General features: G+C 39.4%; 1 protein-coding gene across 1 annotated transcript in view; it reads left to right on the top strand.

Moving 5' to 3' along the window:
* RORB (RAR related orphan receptor B) overlaps positions 1-23,201 on the top strand; it is a 130,305-nt gene that overhangs the window by 93,082 nt on the left and 14,022 nt on the right. Inside the window, exons 2-4 of the mRNA XM_054283365.1 lie at positions 3,392-3,477; positions 7,750-7,891; positions 10,901-11,302. Coding sequence (XP_054139340.1) covers positions 3,392-3,477; positions 7,750-7,891; positions 10,901-11,302 — 630 coding nt within the window. The remainder of the gene's footprint in view (positions 1-3,391; positions 3,478-7,749; positions 7,892-10,900; positions 11,303-23,201) is intronic.

Genomic DNA, 23,201 nt, shown 5'->3' with positions numbered 1-23,201 from the left:
AGGATTTTTTGTCCATGTGTAATATTCTGTTGGTAAAAAATAGAAAACCCAGCAGTGTGCTTTTGATTTTTCTTGCTGCACATTTGAGCTAATGTTTTGTTTAAGATGTTTCTAATTACTGATTTTTTTTATATGTAACTGTTCATTTTAAATACGTGAGACAATTTTAGATTTACTTCCTTGATAGAATTCCACCTGACTTTCTGTTTTCGTGAGAGACTGAATTAGATTCCAGGTTGTTATCCCATCATCTGTGGATGAGAATTACTAGTCATATAGAATTAATTAATTTCTATTGTGGCATTACATTTTCTAGACTGTCCCATAAAACTGGAGGCAGTTTCCTGTCCTAAAGAACTTTCAACTTCAGTATAGAATAAGAGATTAAATCTGCAGAGACATGACTCTTTGGTACTGAGGAAGGATGCTACAACTGGTGGTAGGGGGCAATTACTGTGCAGCATATATAAATTATTACATTATAAATGTTTTCTTAGATGTTAGGGTGATAGTGGTTTTGCAGGCTTTTTTTGAGTGGTACATCTCAATGTGCTTACTGAAAAATTGGACCAGTGGGCTCAGATTGATGCTTGCTTGAAAAGAGGTGGGAGCCATTTTTCTTGCTCATAGTATCAGAGGAGAATGGGTGAGAAGGCAAGTGGAAAGGCTTTCGAAGTGGAGCTAAGTAGTTTTGCTCTAATTCCTTCTTCAAGTTTATCACATTGGGATTTGTCAGTTCTGTTCCTGTGCTGGTGAAAGCTACCATTGTGGCAACTCCACAATTGTTTGTTCATTCAATTTTTGCCCTCAGTATTTAGGAAGTGGCACTTGGTCAATGCATTTTATATTTTTAAGGAGTTCAGAAGAAAGCTGCTTATTTTATAATAGCTGTAAGGAAAGTCAGATATACAGCTCCCTGAACTGTTTGTTGGCTTAATAGGTGAAGGGAGTAAGAAAAATAACGTAAGATCATAGAAGGACAAATAAAACCAGAATGTGCAAAAAGTGTAGTGCCCTGTGCCAACTACTAATGCCAAGGCAGCGTGTTCAATCCCCATACAGGCCGCTCACTCAAGAGTTGAACTTGAGGATTCTTGTGTGTCCCTTTCAACTCAGAATATTCTGCAGTCTGTGACCTGTGATTTTATCTGCAAAAGAAACATGGTATGCTCTATGTTCATTACAGTATCTCAAGACTCTTCTGGGAATACAGTGGTTTCTTTTTTATCTGGCTTGTACACTCAATATTTCTGTTAGCAATCCGGAAACTGTTCGGCTCTTTTATTAAAGAAATGTCGGGGACAGTAGCAAAATACACTTTTCCAAACTTATGCAAATGCCTTTTGTGTCCTAAGGAAGTCTTTTCTGTGAGTTCTCGTAACAAGAAATGGTTGCAATTTCCTAGACAAAACTGAATTTACTAATTTATAGAATGGTTATTTTCAAATAAAGGTTTGAATTAACTGAAGAGTCACAAGTCTAAAATATTTTTTACATATTAATTGAAACCCAAAGCCTTAGCATTTAGGGACTTGATCCACAAATACCATGAATGTAGAGCTTGTAATTGAGACTCATGCATGGAATTGTTGTTTGCTTACAGTAAAAAGTACTGTGCTAAATGCAATCAGTGTCTCAGGATAAATTCTTCTCTCTCTGTTCCTATCAGAGTTACAAATGGTATATGCAAGTCACATTAAAAGTACCTTGATGTTTTTGTGGTGGTTTTTTTCCTCTGTCTTGTCTTTTCCTGAAGATTTCTTTATATTTTCATTGTAGTTCCTGCCTCTGACATTGACATATGTAACAATGTAACATAAAGCAGCACATGGTCCCAGAGCTGAGACTTTCTCCATCCACATGACTCTCAGGCAGAGACCTGTGGGCAGTTACTCAAAGTAGCCTCACAAAGAGCAGCACCCCGAGGCACATATTTAAGGGTTTTTTATCCTAGTGGGCATAAGGCGTAGGAATTTTTGAGCAGGACCAACCTGGAAAAATTTCCAAAGACCTGCAAGTGCTTCTCTGTTAAGGAGTTCCCTCTGTTCCCTCTAGCATGGATTAGGAGCAGTTTTAAAACTGGTTTACTTGCCTGAACCTAAAATTATGCTAGATCAGAAAGAGTATGTCAGGAAAATGAGCTCACAGTGGCAAGCTAAAGTCTCTTCAGCCGTCCATAAGTTCCTCTTGCCTGGGTCCCTTGGAATATGCCGTCCCAAGGGAATAGTTAATTGACTTTACAAAGTAGAGGGCCTGCTAGTGTTCCCCCTGTGCAGTTTACGCCTTAAGCCTCCACACTAAATAGGAGGATAAAGGAGTAGGGTATGCAATGCACCTTTCGGTGGGAAGTGTGGTGGAGGTGGCTCGCTGGGACACAGTACTGAATTTTGGTTGTTTAACTACGAGGTGGTGGGAGGAAGGAAGTAGCAGGAAGGAAACTTCTGGCTTCTGCTAAAAGACGTAAATGATAATCATAAGTAGAAACAGGGCATAATCCAGGCTATATGATTATATTTTCACAGTATCCACTGTGCAAGCATATTTAGTGCTTAGCTTACAATTGCATTCATTTTTATGCATCATTTGTTTCCAGTTTTTTTAGTCTTTTCAACAGCCCACAAGTTTGAAATGGGGTGCTCTTTTTAGGATTAGCATCTGGACAATAATCTTGTTTCTCTGTCTCAATCCATTTTAGAGTTAAATGTGTCTTGTTAAATGTACTAACAGCTACCTCTCCTTGTGCTTGGGCTAGCTCTACTAAAAAAGCTTTTCTACTCAAGGATTTGATGGATGACTTGAGTTGCAGAGAACTGCTGCTGTTCCTGCCCTGGGCATGGAGAAACAGCATCTGCCAGGAGAAAAAAAAGTAGGAGGAGAATAGCAGGGAGGCATGCATCCTACACAGAAGAAAATGAAAGGGAGAGAAAATAAGTTTAACATTTCTTCTCAGTTCGTCTGACTTAAATAAAGGCACAGCTTTTCCTTACATGTCTAATGTGCTCTTACAGCATCATCAAAGGAAAGACACGGGATTCAAAGTAATTGAGAGAATCAAACAGTTGCATTAACATTAGCAATAATCATTTATAATAAATATAAAACTAACCAGTAAAAAAAAACTTTAAAAAAGGAATATGAGAAAAAGCTTACTAATTGTGAGACATTTTAAACTGTTGAAGAGTTTTGTGGGATGTGGCAGAAACTACATAATGTGAAGCATTTAAAATTTTCCAAACAAAAGCATTCAGAAACAGACACACAATACAAAGCATTTTTATATTGTTGGGGTTCAGTTGATTATGTACTCTCTATTTCTAAAGATCTCATTTTGAGAAAAAAAGAAATTAATACAATTATATACTCAAAATATCTGCCTTGTTTTCTCTTTCAGCACAAATTGAAGTGATACCATGCAAAATTTGTGGTGATAAATCCTCTGGAATACACTATGGAGTCATCACATGTGAAGGCTGCAAGGTATGAGATTTTAATACAGCATAGTCATCATCATTTGCATTAGCCTCAGGCACCTCTGTACAGTGATACACTCCTACAAGCTTTCAAACAAGTGGTGCCAAAGGCTGTAAAGCCTACTGATGGTAAAGATGCATTTCATGCCTAATTTTCCTAGTTGCTTTCCACTTTATCAAATAGTCTTTAGAGCTACCTCCTTGTTTGAAACATGAATTAATTACATCTGGTGCAGTGTAAGTGCTAACACCAATAGAGGCTGGCAACTGGAAGTCACACCTGTTCTGCCTTAAATCAGCTTTGAAGGAGGTGGATTTCTTATCTTGTTCCCTATACAACCCATGTAGCATTACAGTTGGCATGTTACTTCTGGTCAGCCTTTTTTAAGAGCTTACAGGTGTGACCTGGGTCCTTTTTTATCTCCTTTCGCACAATCTGCAGACCAAATTGTAATCTCAAAATGAAAGAATGCCTTACATTATAAGCAGTGTGTAAAAGGATTCTTTGTCTTCTTCCTTAAAGGCTTTAGTGCAGGAGCAGTTTCTGGGAATTGGAGGTTAAAAAAAGGGGTGGAGGGGGGGAAATGCATAGATTTGCTGCTTAGACATATCAACATATTATTTCAGGCATTAGTTCAAATAACGCAAATCAGACCCAATCAGAGAGAAGAAAGGCTTCAATTTTAAAAATTGTCTGCAATTTTATTACCTAAGGAATTACATTATTACTCATGACAAACAAGAGTTTCAAACCACATTTTGGTATTTCAGTTTTAATTGTAAATGGGAAATTGCAAAGGTAGAGAGGCAGTGTCTCTGATTTCTTGTACATGGAACACAGAAGCTAGGACATTTGAAAATGGGTGCCTATTGCAGTGTGAAATCACAAGTCTGTAGCTAATGCTTTACAAAGTATTAGAACAGCTGAAAAATCCGAAAATTTGTGTGCACCCATTTGCAAAAGAAATGCTTTACTGCCAGTACATTGAGAACCAATATACTGGTAAAGATCAAGGGTTTTTTTCAGGAACATTGACAATTGTAAACAGAACAATTTGCAGTGTGTCTTTGTCTTACTGTGGCACTGGACTAGAAATAACCATCTTCTTATGATTATCACATGTAATAGGATTAAACTAATTGATCTGATACTTCAAAATTGGCACAAAAGCTATGGAAGGAAATTACTTTAAGCAGAAAAAGAGCATCTTCTCTCAGTACTCAGAGCCCACAGACTGTCTAGGGGTATAGTCTTCCGTAGAAATAATTAGGGTTAATGCTAGCCCTTGTGTGTGCCTCAAGAGGAGATGATACCACTGTGCTCAGTAAGTAGATTGCTTATTGAGATAAAGAGATTCTCTTCCACTTTTAAGTTTTAACTCCTATTGGGTTTGTGCCAGTTTTGCTGTATCAGATCAATTAGTCTAATCTTGTTTTGTGAGCCTGTGTGAAGAAAAGGTGTTGGTTTTTCGTGTCAGTTCCACTGGGAGGCATCCCAGTCTGGCAGGACTCCCTGTTAAGGTGAGCACTGTTTCTGGCAGTGCAGCTCTGCTATACATTTAAGTGCCCAGCACTTAAATAGCTATTCACTCAGCCTGCATACTCATCATTTCTGGCTCTTTTTGTCTCGGTTTGTTGGAAACCTGAAATGATTAGGAATAGAGGCCATGAGTGGAAGCAGGAGGGTGGAATCCCTCCACAAGCCTACACACAAGTTGAGCCATGCACCAGGCAGCCTGTTGGATACCGCATCCGAGAATTACAGTGCTAGTGGCAGTGCTGCAAACTTCAATGAACAGAAAATCCTTTAACTCTGTGCTGCTGCATTAGCTATGCTGTGGCAGACCCATATTCTAAGTGCTTAAGGGTCGTCTGAAATACTGCTGTTGGTTTGTATGCATGCCTGCCTTATGCTGAATGTGCACACGCAGTGGGCCTGCTGGACCCACTGAGTGAGTCTGCAGGTCTGACACTATTCTTACAGAAAGAGTGAAACCTGAAGATAAGTTTGCATCACATCTATCTCTGCAGCTGCTTCTTGGCTAAGAAGCCTTTTATCATTTTGTGTGCCTTCCCCCGCAGCAAAGTACTTTCCACTGCTGTTTTGCCATGAATTAGAAAGCAGTTCATTCAGCAATTTCCCTTTTCAGACTGGCTGGGGGTGGTGGCTGAAGGGATCTGTTCAAAGGCTTGGTGTCCATGTTGAGAAATCTGTCTTTGACTCTTTAGCTCCTCAGCTATGAAATACATCTTCCTTCACACAAAATTGAATTATTCCAATGTAAAACAATGTAGCCAAATCTATATAAAGATAACATAAAAATAAAATGAAAGTATTACCTCTATTTTAAAAGACAACATTTAGATCTTATGCAGGAGAATGAGAACATAAAACTCTCCTCAGAAAAATTAATTACCCTCTGTAAATTAATTCTCTTATGTAACCCTTGATACATAATATGGTCCTTTTTTCCTAAGGAGGGCAAAGATGAAACAAATTCCTCTGAGATGAGATCAACCTTAAAGGGAACAAAAAGTACTGCAGGAGAAAGCACTGTCAATGCTAAATGGTTGAGTGGTTTTTTTTAACATTACTGAATTAATTTCTTCTCTGAAATCCATAGATGCTGCTGAAATTTAAAACTGAAAACAGAAAACCTTCACAAGTCAAAACCAATACTGGCTATAAAGTTCAGCAAAGACATGTGCAATTGGCATCTATTTAGTCTTAAATTAAAGGCAGTTTTACTATATCAGGAAAGTTTTGGTCAGCTAAGATCAGTTAAGTTTCCACCAGAATTTTTCTGAGAGTTCCCCAAAAGGACATCTATTTTCTGAAAAGTATGAGTCATAAAATTTATTTTATATTTTAGATACACTGTAATCGCTGATAGAACAAGCTCGACCCAGTTCAGGCGGGTCTCTGTGCTCGCAGTGGCAGTGATTTGGTGGAACCCCATGCCTGTCACTGCCACTGACACCACACCACCCTCATTCAGCTCGCCAGGACCTGAGACAGAATTCATGTACAAGCTGTAGCAAAGGAGCTGAGGCCTGTAGCACTGTCACCTTGTGACTTTGTCCATTGCTCAGTGTTAACATCCATCAGCCTCTGCAGAAATGCCCTATTTTTTTCCTGATAAATGAAGTCAGCTGTTGCTTTCTGGCTTTATTCCAAGGTGTTTGCAAGCCACCCCAGAACGGCACAAGCACTTTGGTGTCACTTCTGGTGACTGGTGTAACTGCAGTAATGATATTTCTGCTGTTTTACTACTCATAGCCAGTGGCCAGGCTATCCTTCAGCTTTCCCACCACAACCTGCACTGCTTGCATTTAAACATTTAAAGTTGCTAAACTGGTTAGGGGAGTTCTCTACTTTACTTTCCTTCTGGACATACAGATACTCCTGACCTTTTTTTTGTTTGTTTTTTTTTTTTGGTACAGATCTATTTATTTTCATTTCTGTTCACCTCCTGGTTTCATTTCTCTTGTCAGCTCAGCTGCTTCGTGTCACATCTACCACAACAGGAGAAGCACCTTTTGGTGCCGCTCTTGGCACCACCTCGTAGTGGCTGGCAGCTCATAAAGACCTACCTGGGTGTATATACTTCCCCTCTAGCCCTCAGATTTCTAGACAAACAGCCCGTGGAAAATGCCATTGCATTCTCATGGTAGTGTCTGAAGGTGTTGCTTTCTCCTTTGTGTGTTGGCTTTACCTGATACAGTCATTATATCCTAGTGCTTTTGTGAAGACTGAATTTTAATTACTTCACTCCTGAATCATATGCCTCTCCAGATCAGATCAACATTTGCCAAGTAAAAGTGAACAGCAGACTTCAGCTTCTCATGCTATGTGTACCCAGTAACAGTTACCTCTACAGTTACAGTTAGTCTCTTCATTAAAGGGAGAAATGTCAAAACAAGTACTTTGAAGTCATCTCTTACAAATGCTGACAAGTCTTTCCTCTATCAGGAGCAAGTATTAGATGATACGGGGTCATTATTGCATAGTAAAAATGCATTCTGCAACATAATTTAGTTTTAACAAAGCAGAATGATATTCTTTACAGAATAATACACAGTTCTCCTTGTTATAATTAAATGTTCCTTAATACAATACCACCATATCTGCAGAGCCACAGCATAAGTAGCAGTGCTCTAAACAGGGGTTAGCTGTATTTGTTTGCATGCTCCTCTGTGTGTGTGTGTGTGCATGCATGCTCACACACATAAATGTACTCGTGGTAATGCTTGGTCTTTCCTGCTCTCTTGCCCCAAGGGATTCTTTCGGAGGAGTCAGCAGAACAATGCATCCTATTCCTGTCCAAGACAGAGAAACTGTTTAATTGACAGAACCAACAGAAATCGCTGCCAGCACTGCCGACTGCAGAAATGTCTTGCCCTGGGAATGTCTCGAGATGGTAAGGAGTCAAATCCGTGCTTCACATCTAAGCCCTTTGAAACTTTTCTTCGCTGATGACTTACTCGAACTCCCTGTAGATTTCTGCAAAAAGAGAGAGGAGAAGCTCCGTGCTTTGTAAGGCGTGCGCTGTGAGCCGATCTTTGCCATCCACTTAACAAAGAAGGCTATTTTCATGGGCAGGGGTGGGGAAAATCACAAAATGGAGAGCAGTGTCAGTTTAGAGCAAAAAGAGGCAGGCAGAAGTGAAATATGTTATTCTAATCAAAAACACAGAACACAAAAAAGTCATCTCTGGAGAGGTGGGTTTACATTAAGTATTACATTAAACATCAGCATTTTTCTTAACATTTCATATTGATGTGTGAAAGCATCCATTTCCCTGAGATCTCTGAAGGACTGGTGGTAAGGAGATGCAACCCTACACAAATTTACACCTTGATATCATTAGGGGTTTCTGTTTGTTTTTTTCAGTGCACTTGACCAAATATTTTGCATTAGAAGAAACCCCATTTCTTTTACTTGCACATTGCCTCCTGTCCCTATCTAGGTCTGCAGAAGAAAGTTTCCTAATTTAGTACAGAAAGTATATCCTATGCCAGAGGAAAGCTCCACAGCCTATGCCGTCTCAGGATCCTGTGCTCCCTGTAGAGCTCAGTTCCACCTTCCAGGCGGTGGTGTGACCAGCCAATATCAGCAGCTGAGAACATGCACCACACCAAAGCTGCCGGCAGTGGGAGCAAGGTTGCCCACAGCTGGCATGCCCTGGGCACCGCTCCTCGTGCAGGGGGTTTCCAGCTCAAAAACATGTTTCATACAGTAAGAGAGTATTAGAGGAAAATGTTCTAATTTTTTTAAGCAGTTTATATTAATTTCAATTTCCTGGAAGCAATTTTCTCTCTTAAAGGGTTGACTCAAAATGTGTATTTTTAAATTGCGTCATTGATGGAGAAGTTACATAAAGAGCTATTTATTTAGATGGACCACAGACTATAAACTTGTCAAAATTTGGACCATAATAGGTCTTCTCCTGCCTCAGCGTGTCTTATGCCTCACTGAAGTTACTTGTTTACCAGCCTCACCTGGGAAGGGCCTTTAGTCCATGAATTCTTTTTGGTCCTAGTACCCAGTTTACTTGACACTTTAACTCCTAATTCTTCATGGTGACTAAAGAAGTAACATTTCAACAATTTAACAGCACATGCTTTCCTCCTGAAAATAGTATCTTCCAATTATTTAAGATCAATCACAGGGGCATTTTAATGTGACTGACAGTGCCATCTTCCCAACCAGTAATTCAGAGACCACTGCAGAGAGACAAAAGGAGTGATTCTTCACACAGATCACTTAGTTCTGTCCTAGTTGATGTAAAGGTCTTTATGATTGTTTAGGATTAAGACTACTAACAGCTCTTGCACATTTAAAATTGGCTGTGTGAACTTTTTGACAGAAAACTTTCATTTGATTTTACCTCTCAGCCATGTAATAAATGCATTTTTATCATGCAGAGGCAGGATGCTAATTGACAGCAGCTGGAGAATCCAATTAATGAATATATAATGAGAATAAACATTGGTTTTATTGCTAAGGCCCTAAATTTGAAGAAAATACACAATTGCATTATTCAAAATTATTTAAAATACAGTCATTGTACATTGTCCATAAGGGTATGCAGCATACCATGCACTGATTCCAGGGGCAGGCTGAGTTTGTGTGAGGTAACTTGTAGCCTGAATGTAGGGCTGCAACTAAATTTAGGCTGGCAATAAGAGAAAAACCCTCTAGATGTAAAAGAAAAAAAAAAGTGAAAATAAAGCAGCTGTCACCTTGTTGTTCTGGCACTGTATTTTCATGTTATGCTCTACTTCTTCTGTTCTTTTTCCTGAATGAAGAATTTTACATTATCCACGTATAAGTTCATACTCTTCTCAAGGGCTAAATGTGCTAATAAGAGTCATGTGCTAATAAATATGATTCTGAATTGATCCAAATTTCAGACAGACTGGAAATACACAATATAGAAAATACACCTGATAATACGTAGAACTCTGTATTTCCGGAGCTATGCCCCCATCCATACCTGTTCTGATGAATTCTGCTGGATATATCTCTCATTTGTTTTAGGGCACAATCAACAACTGTCTCTGCTCTAAGATCCCAAGATCGAGCCCAGTAAAAGACCAGAATTTATAGAGAGATGGGGGTGGAGAGTGATAATCGGCTGTGATCTACTGTGTATACAGGCTGTGAATTTACTCCTCCTAGCTCCACAGCAATCAGCCTGTCACCTTTGAAAATTTCAATCTCGGTGTAATGAACTCTGTGTCTGGGGAAAATGGTTTGCCCTCTTATATTTTCCTCCCTTTCTCATCAGAAGGAGTGCATGGATTTGTGCATGAAGGTTATTGAAATGGAGATTGCATAAATCCTTAAGACTTTGCTCTGTGGAAAAGATGACATTCATTTGTGCTGTTTACTTTCAAATCTGTTATTTTCCTCTAGGTTCTAACCTGTAATTTTTTTTTTTTTTTTAAAGTAGGAAGATAACACCCCATTGAAAGGATACAGTAATAAGTTTTTGGGGCTTGTTTTCACCCAGAATACTAATCTTGTTAGTGTACTGTGTAAAGATCTGTGGAAAGTTAGTAAATGGATATGAATTCACAGACTGTACATTTCATACAGCTCTGGGTTGTTGTTCATTGAACACAGAGATATAAAAGGATGCATGGTCTTTTTAACATTCACAGTGGGAAGTGAATTACTTGACTGAGGCCCTCCTGTCAAACAGGAGTTCTTGTTGTCACCTGATAAAATCAAGTACGCAATATTTTTTCCTTTATGAGATGTACGTGACGCAAAGCTTTGCATCCTTTCTCATTTCCACAGAAAGAGGTGTTTCCACAGCAAAATTAACCCTGAAAGTTAATGACAGAAGAGTGGTGGGGTTGAGGGGAATCGAGAAAAATTTAAAGACAACAATGGTTTCACATTGTGCTTTGCTTTTCAGCTGTGAAATTTGGAAGAATGTCCAAAAAGCAGAGGGATAGCTTGTATGCTGAAGTGCAGAAGCACCAGCAGCGACTGCAGGAGCAGCGGCAGCAGCAGAGTGGTGAGGCAGAAGCTCTGGCCAGGGTTTACAGCAGCAGCATCAGCAATGGCTTGAACAATCTGAACAGCGAGACTGGCAGCACCTACGCCAACGGGCACGTCATCGACCTGCCCAAGTCTGAGGGCTATTACAGCGTGGATTCTGCCCAGCCCTCCCCAGACCAGTCTGGGTTAGACATGACTGGAATCAAACAGATAAAGCAGGAACCTATCTACGACCTCACCTCTGTACCAAACTTGTTTACCTATAGTTCTTTCAACAGTGGGCAATTAGCTCCAGGGATATCCATGAGCGAAATCGGTAAGAAAAATTCTTATTCCTGTAGTGCAATGTGCATATATAAGCTAAGATCCAGTACTGTTTTCCTTAAAATGTCATACAGGCATTCCATGCACAGGTACACAATAGTTACATATTCACACGTGTGTGTGCACACACATACAGAGAGTATGGGAAAGAAAATAAGTCTGGAACTAATTGATATAACGTTAAGGCAGATCTTTTTTTATTAAAAATTATGCAGTTCTTAAAACCAGCAGTTAATTTCTGTTTATTAAATAAGAGCATCAAAGCAGGTGATGAATCAATCATAACCAAGTGATAATTAGGAAGGGGCTTGTTTCAAATGAGCTCATTACTGGCAGGGTTAAATGATCTCTTCAGCCAACTATCCGTATTCTTGTCAACACCCAGAATCCCCATAGCAGCAAATTCTAGGGTACTTACTGTGAAAAAGTACCAGTTCCTACTTCAGCTGCACAGATGTGAGCACGCTCGCTAAATTCCTAAAGTACACAAACTCTGAATTTATTTCTGTGGGTATCCTTGCTTCTCTGCCCGAAGGCCTTGGAGAGCCTGTCCCTTTGCTTTCATCTTTGACAACTGACAGAGACCCCTGTGTGAGGTGAGGCTGTTAGAAACTCAATGACTAAAGGTGATTTTTGTCTAAGGAGGATTTCTGTTCATCTAATGCTTGTAGTTGTATTTCACCAAAGCCCCTGGAAGTACTGCTTCTATTACAAAGAAATAACATGAACAAAGATTAGCATCCTAATTAGGTACCTGAAGAAGTGAAATATGCTGAATCAGTTGTGGCTGAGAACTTAATCTAAGGGTAACACTTTGTTAATGGAATTTAATTAAAAAAAAAAAAAAGAAGAAGGTAAAAAGTCATCTTCAAGAGCATTCTTAACAAATTAATTCATTTCAAATCATGGAAAAAACCCTGTAGTTCTGGTCTAACTTTGCTGACTCATGTACATGGATTACACTGAGATCTGTAAATGTGTGTTTGTGCTCAGTCCTACTGAGGGCTGTGGCCTCCCCTCAATATACGTTACAGTAGTGGGATATATAGTAGTTACTGTATGGTAAAAAAATGAAGTTGCAGCTAAAATTGATAGCATGTATTCTGTCCTTGCGTGCTTTGTAGGGAGCTCTATAACACGTTGTGTGCTTTAGCTGCAAATTGTCCAGGAGAAAGTTAAAACTTATATGGCACTCTGTTTATTAAGACCTGCTTTATTATCACATTTGGCCTAGGCCACTGTCCAATAAAACAGTACACCCACAGTGCAGGATTGGAGATGAGCATTTGCTCCCTCAGCTGTCATGGCCATATGAGTATTACTCACACATGGCTTGTGCATACCTCAGTCCTGCAACTGTGGATTACACTGCTGCAAAGCTGCTGAGAGGCAATGCAAACAGTCCTTAAGAGCTGTTTCCCTGCAGACCCACTACCAAAGGGTACCAGTACCAGTTTCCAGAGAGAAACATTCTGGACCTTGCTTCCACGGAAGGTCCAGAAATGCAGGAGTTCTGATAGTCCATGAGTTGGGGTTTGTGCTCAGTTACAGAAATGAGTGCAAAGACAGAATATGGCCAAAGGCCACTATGTCCTTAGTGGCCAGAGAATCCCCCTGAAGTCAATGGGACCTTTTGACTTCAGACAATCAAAGTTTTATCTTTTTAACTTAAATCAAGATAACTTTTATCTCTTGCAGGTTCACTTAGAAATAATACAACATTCTTCGTTTTTCACACTTTTTTTTCTCTCCTAGCTCCAAAACATCCTGCCCTAAATCCACCCCACATTTCCAAGTTTAGCACCCTCCTCTGAAGCACACAAATCAGGGGAAAACCCAGAGCAGAGGGAGTGCTACATAGCAAATGGCCTGTCTCTGAGCTGACAGCAAAATGCAGAGGCTCTGGGATTTACCTCTTTTCCTTTTGAAATTGAAACTAGGGCTCCTAAACTGCTATGATTTTACACAAGTATGCTGTCTTTCATTTGTGGCATCTACAGCAGAGGAGGGGTAAGGGAGACAGTGAGAGATAATGTAGTATAACAAATCAGCTGACAACTGGAAGAGATGCACCATAAAATATTTGGATTAGTGCACAGACAAATGATATTTTCAGTGTTTAAAAAGGAGTAGAAAATGTCTCTTAATGCTGCAGCGGATTGTTGGACCATCTGTAGAGCTGCAGTCTTGCAGTCCTGGGATGTGCTGATTTCATATTATAGTGTGCCTAAATTTCACTGCAGAATTGCATCTCACTACAGTGACATTTAGGAATAAACTCAGCTTATGCTAAATAGATGTTTCTGCTTTTAACTCTTAGATGAAATCATGGAGAATATATAGGAGATAGAAAAGCTATGCTCCATTGATCCTTGTGGCTGATGGAAATTTCTTTGTACCAACATGTCTGGTGATCTAGCAAAACACTAAAGTATCCCAGATCATGATGCTTCTTTTCTGCACTGATTATTTTCTACCAGGTAGAAATTTCCAGTTCTAACTTTTTTCTGGTCCTTACATTCTTCAAATAAATTTATGTCTATAAGCACAATCTCCACTGCCACTTGCCTGATCTTGAGTGCAACTATTGTAATTTTTTTCCCTCATGAATGAATGTGTGGGATCTTCTTTCATCCTTGAGTTCCTGGAAGTTTCTGTAAGCTCTCCAAGGAGCAGACTTCTTCACAAGCACTCAGAACAAAAGTAATCTATGCAGTTTCTGATTACATGTCAACCAAAATCTAATTCACTTACTCCTTTGGTGTTAATGCTTTGTTTGTTTCAAACTCACTTCTCTCCTGTGTAGGGCATTTTTAAATTAAGATATAGTTGACTGTACATTTCCAAGTTTGAGTATCATTTTCTCTTTCTTATTTTCCTAATTCTTTCAATCCTGTCACATTATGTCTCAGTCTTCATTGATGCTTTGTGACTTCCTTCAGTTTAGAATTGTCTCCTAACTTAATTAGCCTACTATGAACCTTCTCTTTCAGATTATTATGAAAATGTTAAGTGCTTGCAAAACAAATCCCAATAATGATCCCTGCTGCACCTAAAATACTTGCTGCAATTGCATATATTACTTTAGTATTTATATTTGGATTGCTATCCAACAGTAAGTTCTCTGTAAAATCCAAGTCACAAGTCTTCCTTTCCCTGTCAGTTTCATTCAGTTATAAAAATAATATTTTCTAAGATACTCTATGACTCTATAATTTACACATCATTTACATGCTCTTCTTCACATGTTAATTTTCTAGTTCCACCAAAAAGTAATCTAAATGGTTAGAGCTACTTTGATCTTTAACAGTTCTATGCTTTAATTTGAATGTGAAAGTGTTCTTTTTCACGAAGATACATTCATCTACAGAAGACTTTGTAGTGGAAATGGAAATTGTTCAACTTAACAGTTTTGAAATGCAAAATTTTTTACATAGCAACTGTTTTGACTTGTAGTATTAGAATGGAATGGCAAGGAAAATATCGCTTATCTTGCATTGCATGCTTACTGGTATCTATCTACTGTGTTTCTCTCTGGAAACTGGTACTGGTACCCTTCGGTAGTGGGTCTGCAGGGAAAGAGCTCTTAAGGACAAATAGGTGTAGGAGAAAGACATGCTGACAGATTAAAGTTATATAGAGCTCTGTCACACGTACTTGGTATTATTATATTTCTCAAAATGAGTTACATAGGCCTAGATACAACTGCACATTATCTGATCTCCATGAGAAGCAGGATAGGCAATGCCTCCTATGGAAGAGAAGGTTAAGTGTAACAAAAAGCATTTTCAGATACAGCCACAAATTTCTCATGTAACTGCCAGAGCTTATGATGGAGAGAGGTTGTAAAAATCAGGTAGTTCCCCTTTAGGCACAGCCCTCATCAGTATTCCACTTATGTTACAAAAATCCCTCAAAGCCTAAAGATATCACTCCAAACCTCATAAATACACATATGACAGCAGAACCTCACCTTGTCATCAAGTGCATTTCCAGTTCAGATCCCTTTTCTTTAAAGGGATGTATTTTTGTCCTTAACTCAAAGCATCTTGTTGGACACTTGATACAGATTTGGGTGGGCAGAACAAAAAATAGGTGAGGTGGCCATCTGGCAGTGACTAGATGAGTTAGGCAGGCTCTGTCACTGCCTGTCCTGTTCATGGGTGGCATGATCCAGGTGTGTTCCATCAGCATGGGAGATGCCCACATCCCAAGGACTCATGCTGCCAAGGACTTGGCAACATCATCGTCTTTCTCCATGATCACTGTACCATCTACACATCTGGGGAGGCAGAGATGATGCAGTGGGAGCTCAAACCGTGGGGTGAAATCCGCTTGCGATGTCAAGAGCAAGAATTTGGTCATTTGCAGAATGGCTTTCTCCTCACATAGCAAATCATAGAGGTCAGCTGGTGGGTGGAAAATTCTGAAGTGAGAAGGGAGCTCCGGTTCCTGGTGTCAATGCTTCCTCCCAAGTGCGGTTTTAAATTATGAGGCATTAAAGGTCTATTTTTAGACTTGGTGAAATTAGAAGACTATCTTGTTTAAATATATGTGCATAATATTATCTGCCACTGAGCTGCATATCGCATTTTCCTCCCTAAATATGTGCCTCCAGTCTTGGTCTGTAAAAGTTAATGGAAAGGCTTCCCTGCTTTAACTGCAGTTGAGATTGCCACCCTGTGATTTCTAAAGGACAAGATGAAATAATTAGCCAACTGTTATGGAGAAAACAGATAGGTTAAGCATTCACTGCAAGCCAAACTTAAGGGCGCCCTGTAGCTGTGTGTGTGTAGGTAGTCAATAAGACACCTCTGGAGTGTACAGGAGATAACACAGCCCAGCCTCTATAATTGTAGATGAAAGTATTGTTTACATGCATTCACATGACATTTCTTCAAAGTCGGGCCTGTTTGTGCCCAGTGGCTTGGAGAGCTTACATTTCTAATAAAATTAAAGTAAAGCTGGTGAACCTTTCCTTTCCCCAATCCTTCTAAGCCTGCCCTGCTATGTGTATCTTAGGGTGGGCAATAACTCCCTAGGACACATGCCTAATGTGGATTGGAGGAGGCATCACCTGCCTTATATTGTAAGGCACAGCTCTTCTGACCTGCACACATGGACTGAAAAGTGATAGTAAAGGAAAACCTTAATTTTTATTTTTTTCAACTTGCTCAGGATAGTTTAAAAAAAAGTCCTCTTGGTAACCACAAATTACATTCTGTGCGTTTGTAATTTAGTTGTAATTTAGCTGTATTAATACATTCATCCCAAGACCACAGTGAACAGTTTTACAGTCTGTGAAGTTATTTAATTTCCATTGCTGCAGTATTGTACAAGCAGGAGTTATTTCATTCTCTCTCCTAAAGAAGGGAGGTCTTTACCTGCAAACATTCTGAAGTCCTCTGCTGAAGATCTATTTGAAAGCCAGTCCCACACCTTTCTCTTTCAGCCATCTCCTCACTAACTTAACAAGAATTTAGTTTATTCCTCTATGTCTATACTCTTCATGAATGTCCACAAGACTTAATGTTGGATATGCAATATATAAATGCATATCAGCATCAGACTGATATCTTAAAAAGTCCACTGTGCTTTGGTTTTGAAAGCACTTCTCCATGAGATAAGCATTTCTCATTCTTTAACACCTTTCTCTTTATCACCAAGGTTTGTTCCCTGTGCCAGATCAAGTGTTAACATTACTGAACATGTATTGGTCGATTAGATGCTATTTCAAGGGACACTCCAAACCACATTCAAAATGCAGCTCACCAATTAAAGCCCAAACCTAAGGTGACAATAGCATCTATGTTTATGTTCCCTTTACAAAGCCACCACCCACCCCACAGTGAAACAGAAATGATGTTTTTTAGTCCCGTGTAATGTTCTCCACTTCTTTTTCCAAGCCATGGTTTAACATTCCTTCTACCAAGGTGACAGTCAGAATTTTACAGGGCTGCTGTCTGCACCATGGCAGCTGTATTTAAGAGAAGCAATGTTGCCATCTAGTGAGCATTTAAAAATGCAACATGTGCATTTTATGCACATGCCACCAGGGCACTGTCTTATCATTGTTACCTATTTAAAGATGACACTCAGAGTATGTTCACATTTCAATTCTGTGTCCCTTTCAGCTCACTTAGAACTTCAGCTTGTTTTACAAATGAGCTAAAAATATGTGTTGCATGGTGTTAAAACAACCTAATCTATAGACTACATTTTTTAAATATCATAATACAGTTCTTTAAAGAGGTCAAATTGCTAATCCTTTAAAGTATATAAAATTACTTCTTTTCTCCAAAGACGAGAATATTTTCTTCCATTACCAAACTTGGCAAAATATGTTCATTCTACTGAGCTTTCAAAAAAAGCTATTAGAAATCAACCATTTGTAGCAGTCAAAATATGTAAAATACCATATAATATATCCCATGTATTACCATATATCATGGCAATCTATTCAGGAATACCGTTGTGCTGTGAATGTTGTCAGATTACAAATCTCACCGGGAGATCAGTGTAGATCCAATGGTGTGGTAAGTACTGAGGCACGCTGCTGCTGCTGCCAGTTGTAAGACCAGACTTGTGGCTGGTTCCCTGTCATATGCTTTGGACCAGCAATGTCAATAGCAGAGGAGATGGCTTTCTGCAAGTAATGCTCGAAAAAAGAAGACTGGAGCAGGTGCCAGAGCACAGAGGGGCTGGGATGTGTGAGAGAAGTATGTTGCCTTCTGGGGTTGTGACTCACACACAGCCCACAAAGAGGGGAACTGCAGACGAGAATCGAGGGGTCAGGCAGTGATGCTCTAGGAGTCACTGTAGTATATGGAAGTGGCACACTATCTGCCAGAATTGCTGTGGTTTCAAGTAGTGGCTGCTTGTTGTTTCCATCCTCCTCCGTGTAACCCCTTCATGGATTTAGTGTCGACTTCCCCACCACTGTTTTTGTCCAATGTTTCTGGGCAGTCAGCCCCAATAATTACAAGGTAATTATTACCTTGAGAGCTTAACTTGGAGTCCCTGTTATATTTCTTTGTCGTCCTGAACAGCACTGGTTGATCATTCCTTAATCCTAAGGCACAAGGAAGGCATCAGAAGTTTGGGTTTACAACTTTTTTCTTTGCCAGTATACATGCAGCATCCTAAGTTTGCCTTTCCAAGGCTGTAGTCCAGTTTTTCACACTGTGTGCTTTCTGTCTGCTGTCTTTCATCACTCACTTCATGCACTTCACTACTTCCTACTTTATTCCTGAGAATAAGGTAATTCTGCTTGTTTTGCATTTTGTGATGCTGTTTCCAGCTTTGTAGGTACTGATGTCTTTCATCAGTCCATTCAGTTTTTGATACTTTATTTCACAGAACAGCAGCAATTCCTTTATACAAGAGTGAAAAGATATGAGAAAGAATTTGAGTGAAATGCACAAGAAAGAAACATAGATGTGCACAGTGGAAAAATTCAATATGACAAAACACAGGGCTCAGAGACAAATGTTGAAACTGATTATCAGAATGCAGATTTTATAGTGCAGTAATCTCCCAGGAATGAAAATCACAAGTAAATGGGAATAGTTAATACAGGATATTAAGGTGTGGAGCCCAGTTTTGTGTTCCTTTTTGACTGCATGGATGGCTTTTCTTTTGATCAGTGATGATTCTGTCATTGTGTATGATAACCAAGTTATTCCACTTTCTGACACTAAACACTAACATCACCTTGATCCAACTCATTTGCCACACTACCGGAAAATAGAACCATTGTAGAATGTTTTGCCATTACTTTTTAACATCTGTAACTGTAACTTTCTGTAGACAGATTGCTTAAAGTCTTTATAGAAAGCTAATTTGAGGACTGTGACAGTGAAACAACTGCTAAAAGATATATTAACCTCTCTCAGCTTTTTGCAGACTAGGACAGAGCAAACCCTCACAAACATGCTTTAAAAGCAGTAATATTCTAATTATTACATATATATTTCTCATTTTAATAGAGAACAATGTCCACTTCAGGTAATGTATGCTTTATTGTAAAAAATAAAACCACTTTCTTGTTTCAGAACAGTCTCATTTTAATGTAGGGGTTTATTTGTGCAACCTATGCTAGAAGAAGCTAAGAAACAGCTCATCTCAATAAATTTGTGGTAATTATATGGTGGCTTTAGAGTTCATTTGAACTCCAGCTATTTCCTTGGCTAGTGCTTTTGCTGCCAGTCAAATGTCTTCTAATTTTTTCTAAATTGGCTGAGTCCCAGGAGAATTATTACTGACTAGAGACCATTAAGCATTTATAAAAATCCTCTAGGATCTAACGGAATTCTGGGTCCATCCTCTAGTTTCCTGAAGATAAGGACTTAATTCCATTGTATTGCCATTTCTATTAATTTATTAGCATTTTTAGAAAGGCAAACGAAGCACTGATTTACTTTGAAGGAGAGAGACAAAATAGAGAATTCACACACATAGCTTTTACTCTTTGTGGACTCCATTTGTGACATTAAGCATTCAGTAACTTAAACATAAATTGAACTAAATTCTAGCACTTCTAGTCTCATATGAGTGTTTTTATGTTTCATACTATCTTCCTAGGCTGCATATTGTGTAGTGCTGCAAATTTATTAAGCAAATGGAGGTTATGAAAGTAGCTTGTTTTTTAGAGGTAAATACTTTCTTGCATTGTGGCATTGAGATGCCACAGACAGATGAAACCTGGAATGAGCTTTTTGCAACCACTTTCAGGAAAAAAATGTTCAGGTTTTTCTGAGAAAAAAAAATCAAACTTTTCATCCAGTTCATGTAAAAAAAATGAGACCTGTTATTCATGTTGGACAGCAAACACAGAGGTATTTTTACTTCATTAGCTGTGCCACTGTGTCAACAACTGTCAAAAAATTTAAGAATAGTCTGAATTCAATGATTCAGTTTTCAAAAATTTTCATTTTTTAGTCATAATACCCTTGAATTAGCATACAAAAAAGTGTTGATCCGATGCTATCTTGGCAAGTTTTTAGCTCCTAGAACAGAGATTTTATTTAGAGTGCCTGGCTGGAGTTTTGTTATGTATGCTTACAGCAGTCAGCCAAAGCTGTGATGTTACTGCAGCATTAATTCAAAGTGGATCCCTGCAAGAGCTCAACTTAGGATATAAGCTGAGATAAGCTCTTAGCTACCCAACTACATCCTACGGGTAAGTGGCAAATTAAAGATTCATTATTCATTTTAATTGAAGAAGATTATCAGTGTTTTAGAAGGCACACTTCAAAGTTTTTCAGTTCCCTGTGCAAAAGAAGGGAATGCTGAGAAAAACTAGAGTGTCTCCTGAGAAAAGAGAGACAAATAAAAGAACTAAGGAGCCTGTAGGAAACAAATGCTGCTCTAGATGAGTTCCACTTAGCAGGCCAAATTCACAGCTGGTGAATGTTGTGTGCACTCCATGGATTACATCCATCCCCACCAGCATTGTACTTGACCTCAAGTTGGAGTTTTTCTTCACTATTGTAGTTGGAGATCTCTGAATATTGCAAGTGCCTGAAAAAGGCAGTACTGATTTATCAGCTGATGGTAGACCCCTGTGGCTCTGTGGTATGCTGATTTTGATTGCTGTCTAGGTTGCAGTGTTCACTTTTCTGTATGTACTTGTATTTAAGCAATTCCTACTCTACCAAAAATGTTTGAGCAATTGGTAGTCTTTGGAGAGTGCCTTTTGTGAGATAACTCCTGAAATCCAAAATAGGAAACTACAGCAGGAGAAAAATAAAAAAGAGGGGGCTGGGGCAGGGTGAAGCCTGCCAGAGCAAACAGAACTGGAAACAGAAAGTTCCAAGTTTATGTGCTGTTGTTCTTCTCTTGCAGCATATGCTTTTGGCCTGTTTTGTTGATGAAATAGGGCTTTTGCAGTCTCTCTGCCTCCCCAGTCCTTCTGTCAGGGCTGTGCAATGATTCTTTAGCTACTCCCCAGCACCACTGAAGTGAAGCAGCAGTCTCAGACACTTAAGCTCCTGCAAGTTTTGGAGAAGTGATACTCAGCAGGCAAAGGAGACAGAGAGCTTTAGGGAGAAGAGGATGCCACAGCCCAATCCCGTGTTCAGCCCCGGTGGCTGGTGACCAGTGACACTGAGCAGAGCAGTCCCTCGTGCACTCACGTGGTGCCTGTGACCTGACCAGGGACCAGGGATGTTACCCACCCCAACACCAGGGACAGAAGGGCCCAGGGGAGGGGCAGATGATGTTTGATGCGTCTGAAGGCATCCAGGTTTGTTGCACCAACTTCTCTGCATAGCTCACTTCGCTGGGCAATCCTCACAGAATCATCTCTTGATTCTGTCTTCTGTTTTAGGTAGGCCAGGACAAATGTAAAAATGATGCTTTTCCTGAAACAGCATGGATCTCTTGTGGTCCTCTTCAGCTTCATGATGTACAATTTTCAGTTTTTCCTGGAAATCTCCTACTATACACTGAACTTTTCTATATTTTTAACTGCTGCATTGTAAATTCCAATTAAATAACCTACCCATTGGTCTGGTACCTCTCAAGGCCTCACCAGGCCCTGCTACAGGAAGGGCAGCATGCCCTGTGCTGCGTGGAGTGGGACCGGCCTGACCTCTCAGGTGTCTGCTCTCTAGCCATGCCAAAAAAACCATCTGCATTTCCTTGTGCTCTAAGAACTGATGAGGCTGTACAGCTAGAGTAGTGGGCCATTATAGAAAACCAGTCAGAGACGTGCAGGACAGTAATGAAATGTAAGTGGACACCTCATGATGTATTTTGTTTGAGTGTTTCTGGTTTTTGAAACTGTTGGGTACAATTATTGACAATTTCCTTGATTATGTTGTTTCTGGTTTATCTCTCTGGAAGCAAGTACTTCTTTCTAGATTTTTTTTTTCAATGAAGCAGAGCATTTTTAGAAAAAGTGTTTGCTTTTCAAGAAAAAATGTCAAGTTACCAATACTAAGAATACCTAAGATATAGAATGAAGCTGCCTAATACAAATGCTTCCCATCCCAGTGTATACCAGAGTTTGGATACTGGGAACATTATTTTCTGTGGACAGTGATTCCCAGACAGAGTAGATCTGCTAGGATATGCTGTGATTTTCATGTATCAAGTGATCCAGATAGGAGATTTTGCCCTAATGTAATAAAGTCAGTATGTGGGCAAACGGGGAGGAGTAAAGCATCTAGTCCACATTTGTGTTTACCTGCGTGGCAGATAGATAAGCTTTGCAATTCCTGCCATTTACAGGCTGGTGGTGTACTGTCATCCTGGCTCAGGGATTCTTTCCATTAGAAATACTAATTTTCACTCAATAGTTAGAGTAGTTAGTCCTTAGAAAATAAGATGTTGCAGACTTTGATTCTCACACCCGTGTGGCCAGAATAATCTCTTTTGCTTTCCCTTTCATATAGCAAACCTGCTGTAACTTATGTAAAATGGGAACTGACAATATTTCAAGTAGAAATGCAGTTCACATTGAAGTCTCAAGAACAGAGTTGTCTTTTGTAGTTCCTGGAGTTCATCCAAACAGGATTTCTAGTTGTGTGCGTGCAGTTACCCAGTGATGGGGGACCCTTGAAATCTATGGCCCAAGATTTTTGAAAACAAAATCTACTGAAAGTCAAGACTTGATATGTGAAGTAATTGTCCTCTAGCCTGGACAACATAGCTATTTATTAGATTATCACCCCTGCTGGGTACCTCCATAGGCTTTGGACCTCTGCATCAGGGCAGTATCTCTCTTCCTGTTGTGTGTAGATATTGTCCTGTTTTCCCCATTGTCCATTTTTTCTAGTTCTATTAGAGAACTAACCTGTTGAACTTGGTGGTCAGCTTATTTCAGAGCTGCCAGGTCTCCCAGAAATTCATATATTTTGGGTACAGGACTGTACCTGTGATAGGAC

The sequence above is a fragment of the Melozone crissalis genome, unplaced genomic scaffold (genome assembly GCF_028551555.1).
Source record: "Melozone crissalis strain CALT ecotype California unplaced genomic scaffold, PUWL_Pcris_2 ptg000036l_1, whole genome shotgun sequence".
NCBI lineage: Eukaryota > Metazoa > Chordata > Aves > Passeriformes > Passerellidae > Melozone > Melozone crissalis.
The sequence above is the reverse complement of the archived record's forward strand: the minus strand, read 5'-3'. Positions and strand labels throughout refer to the sequence as shown.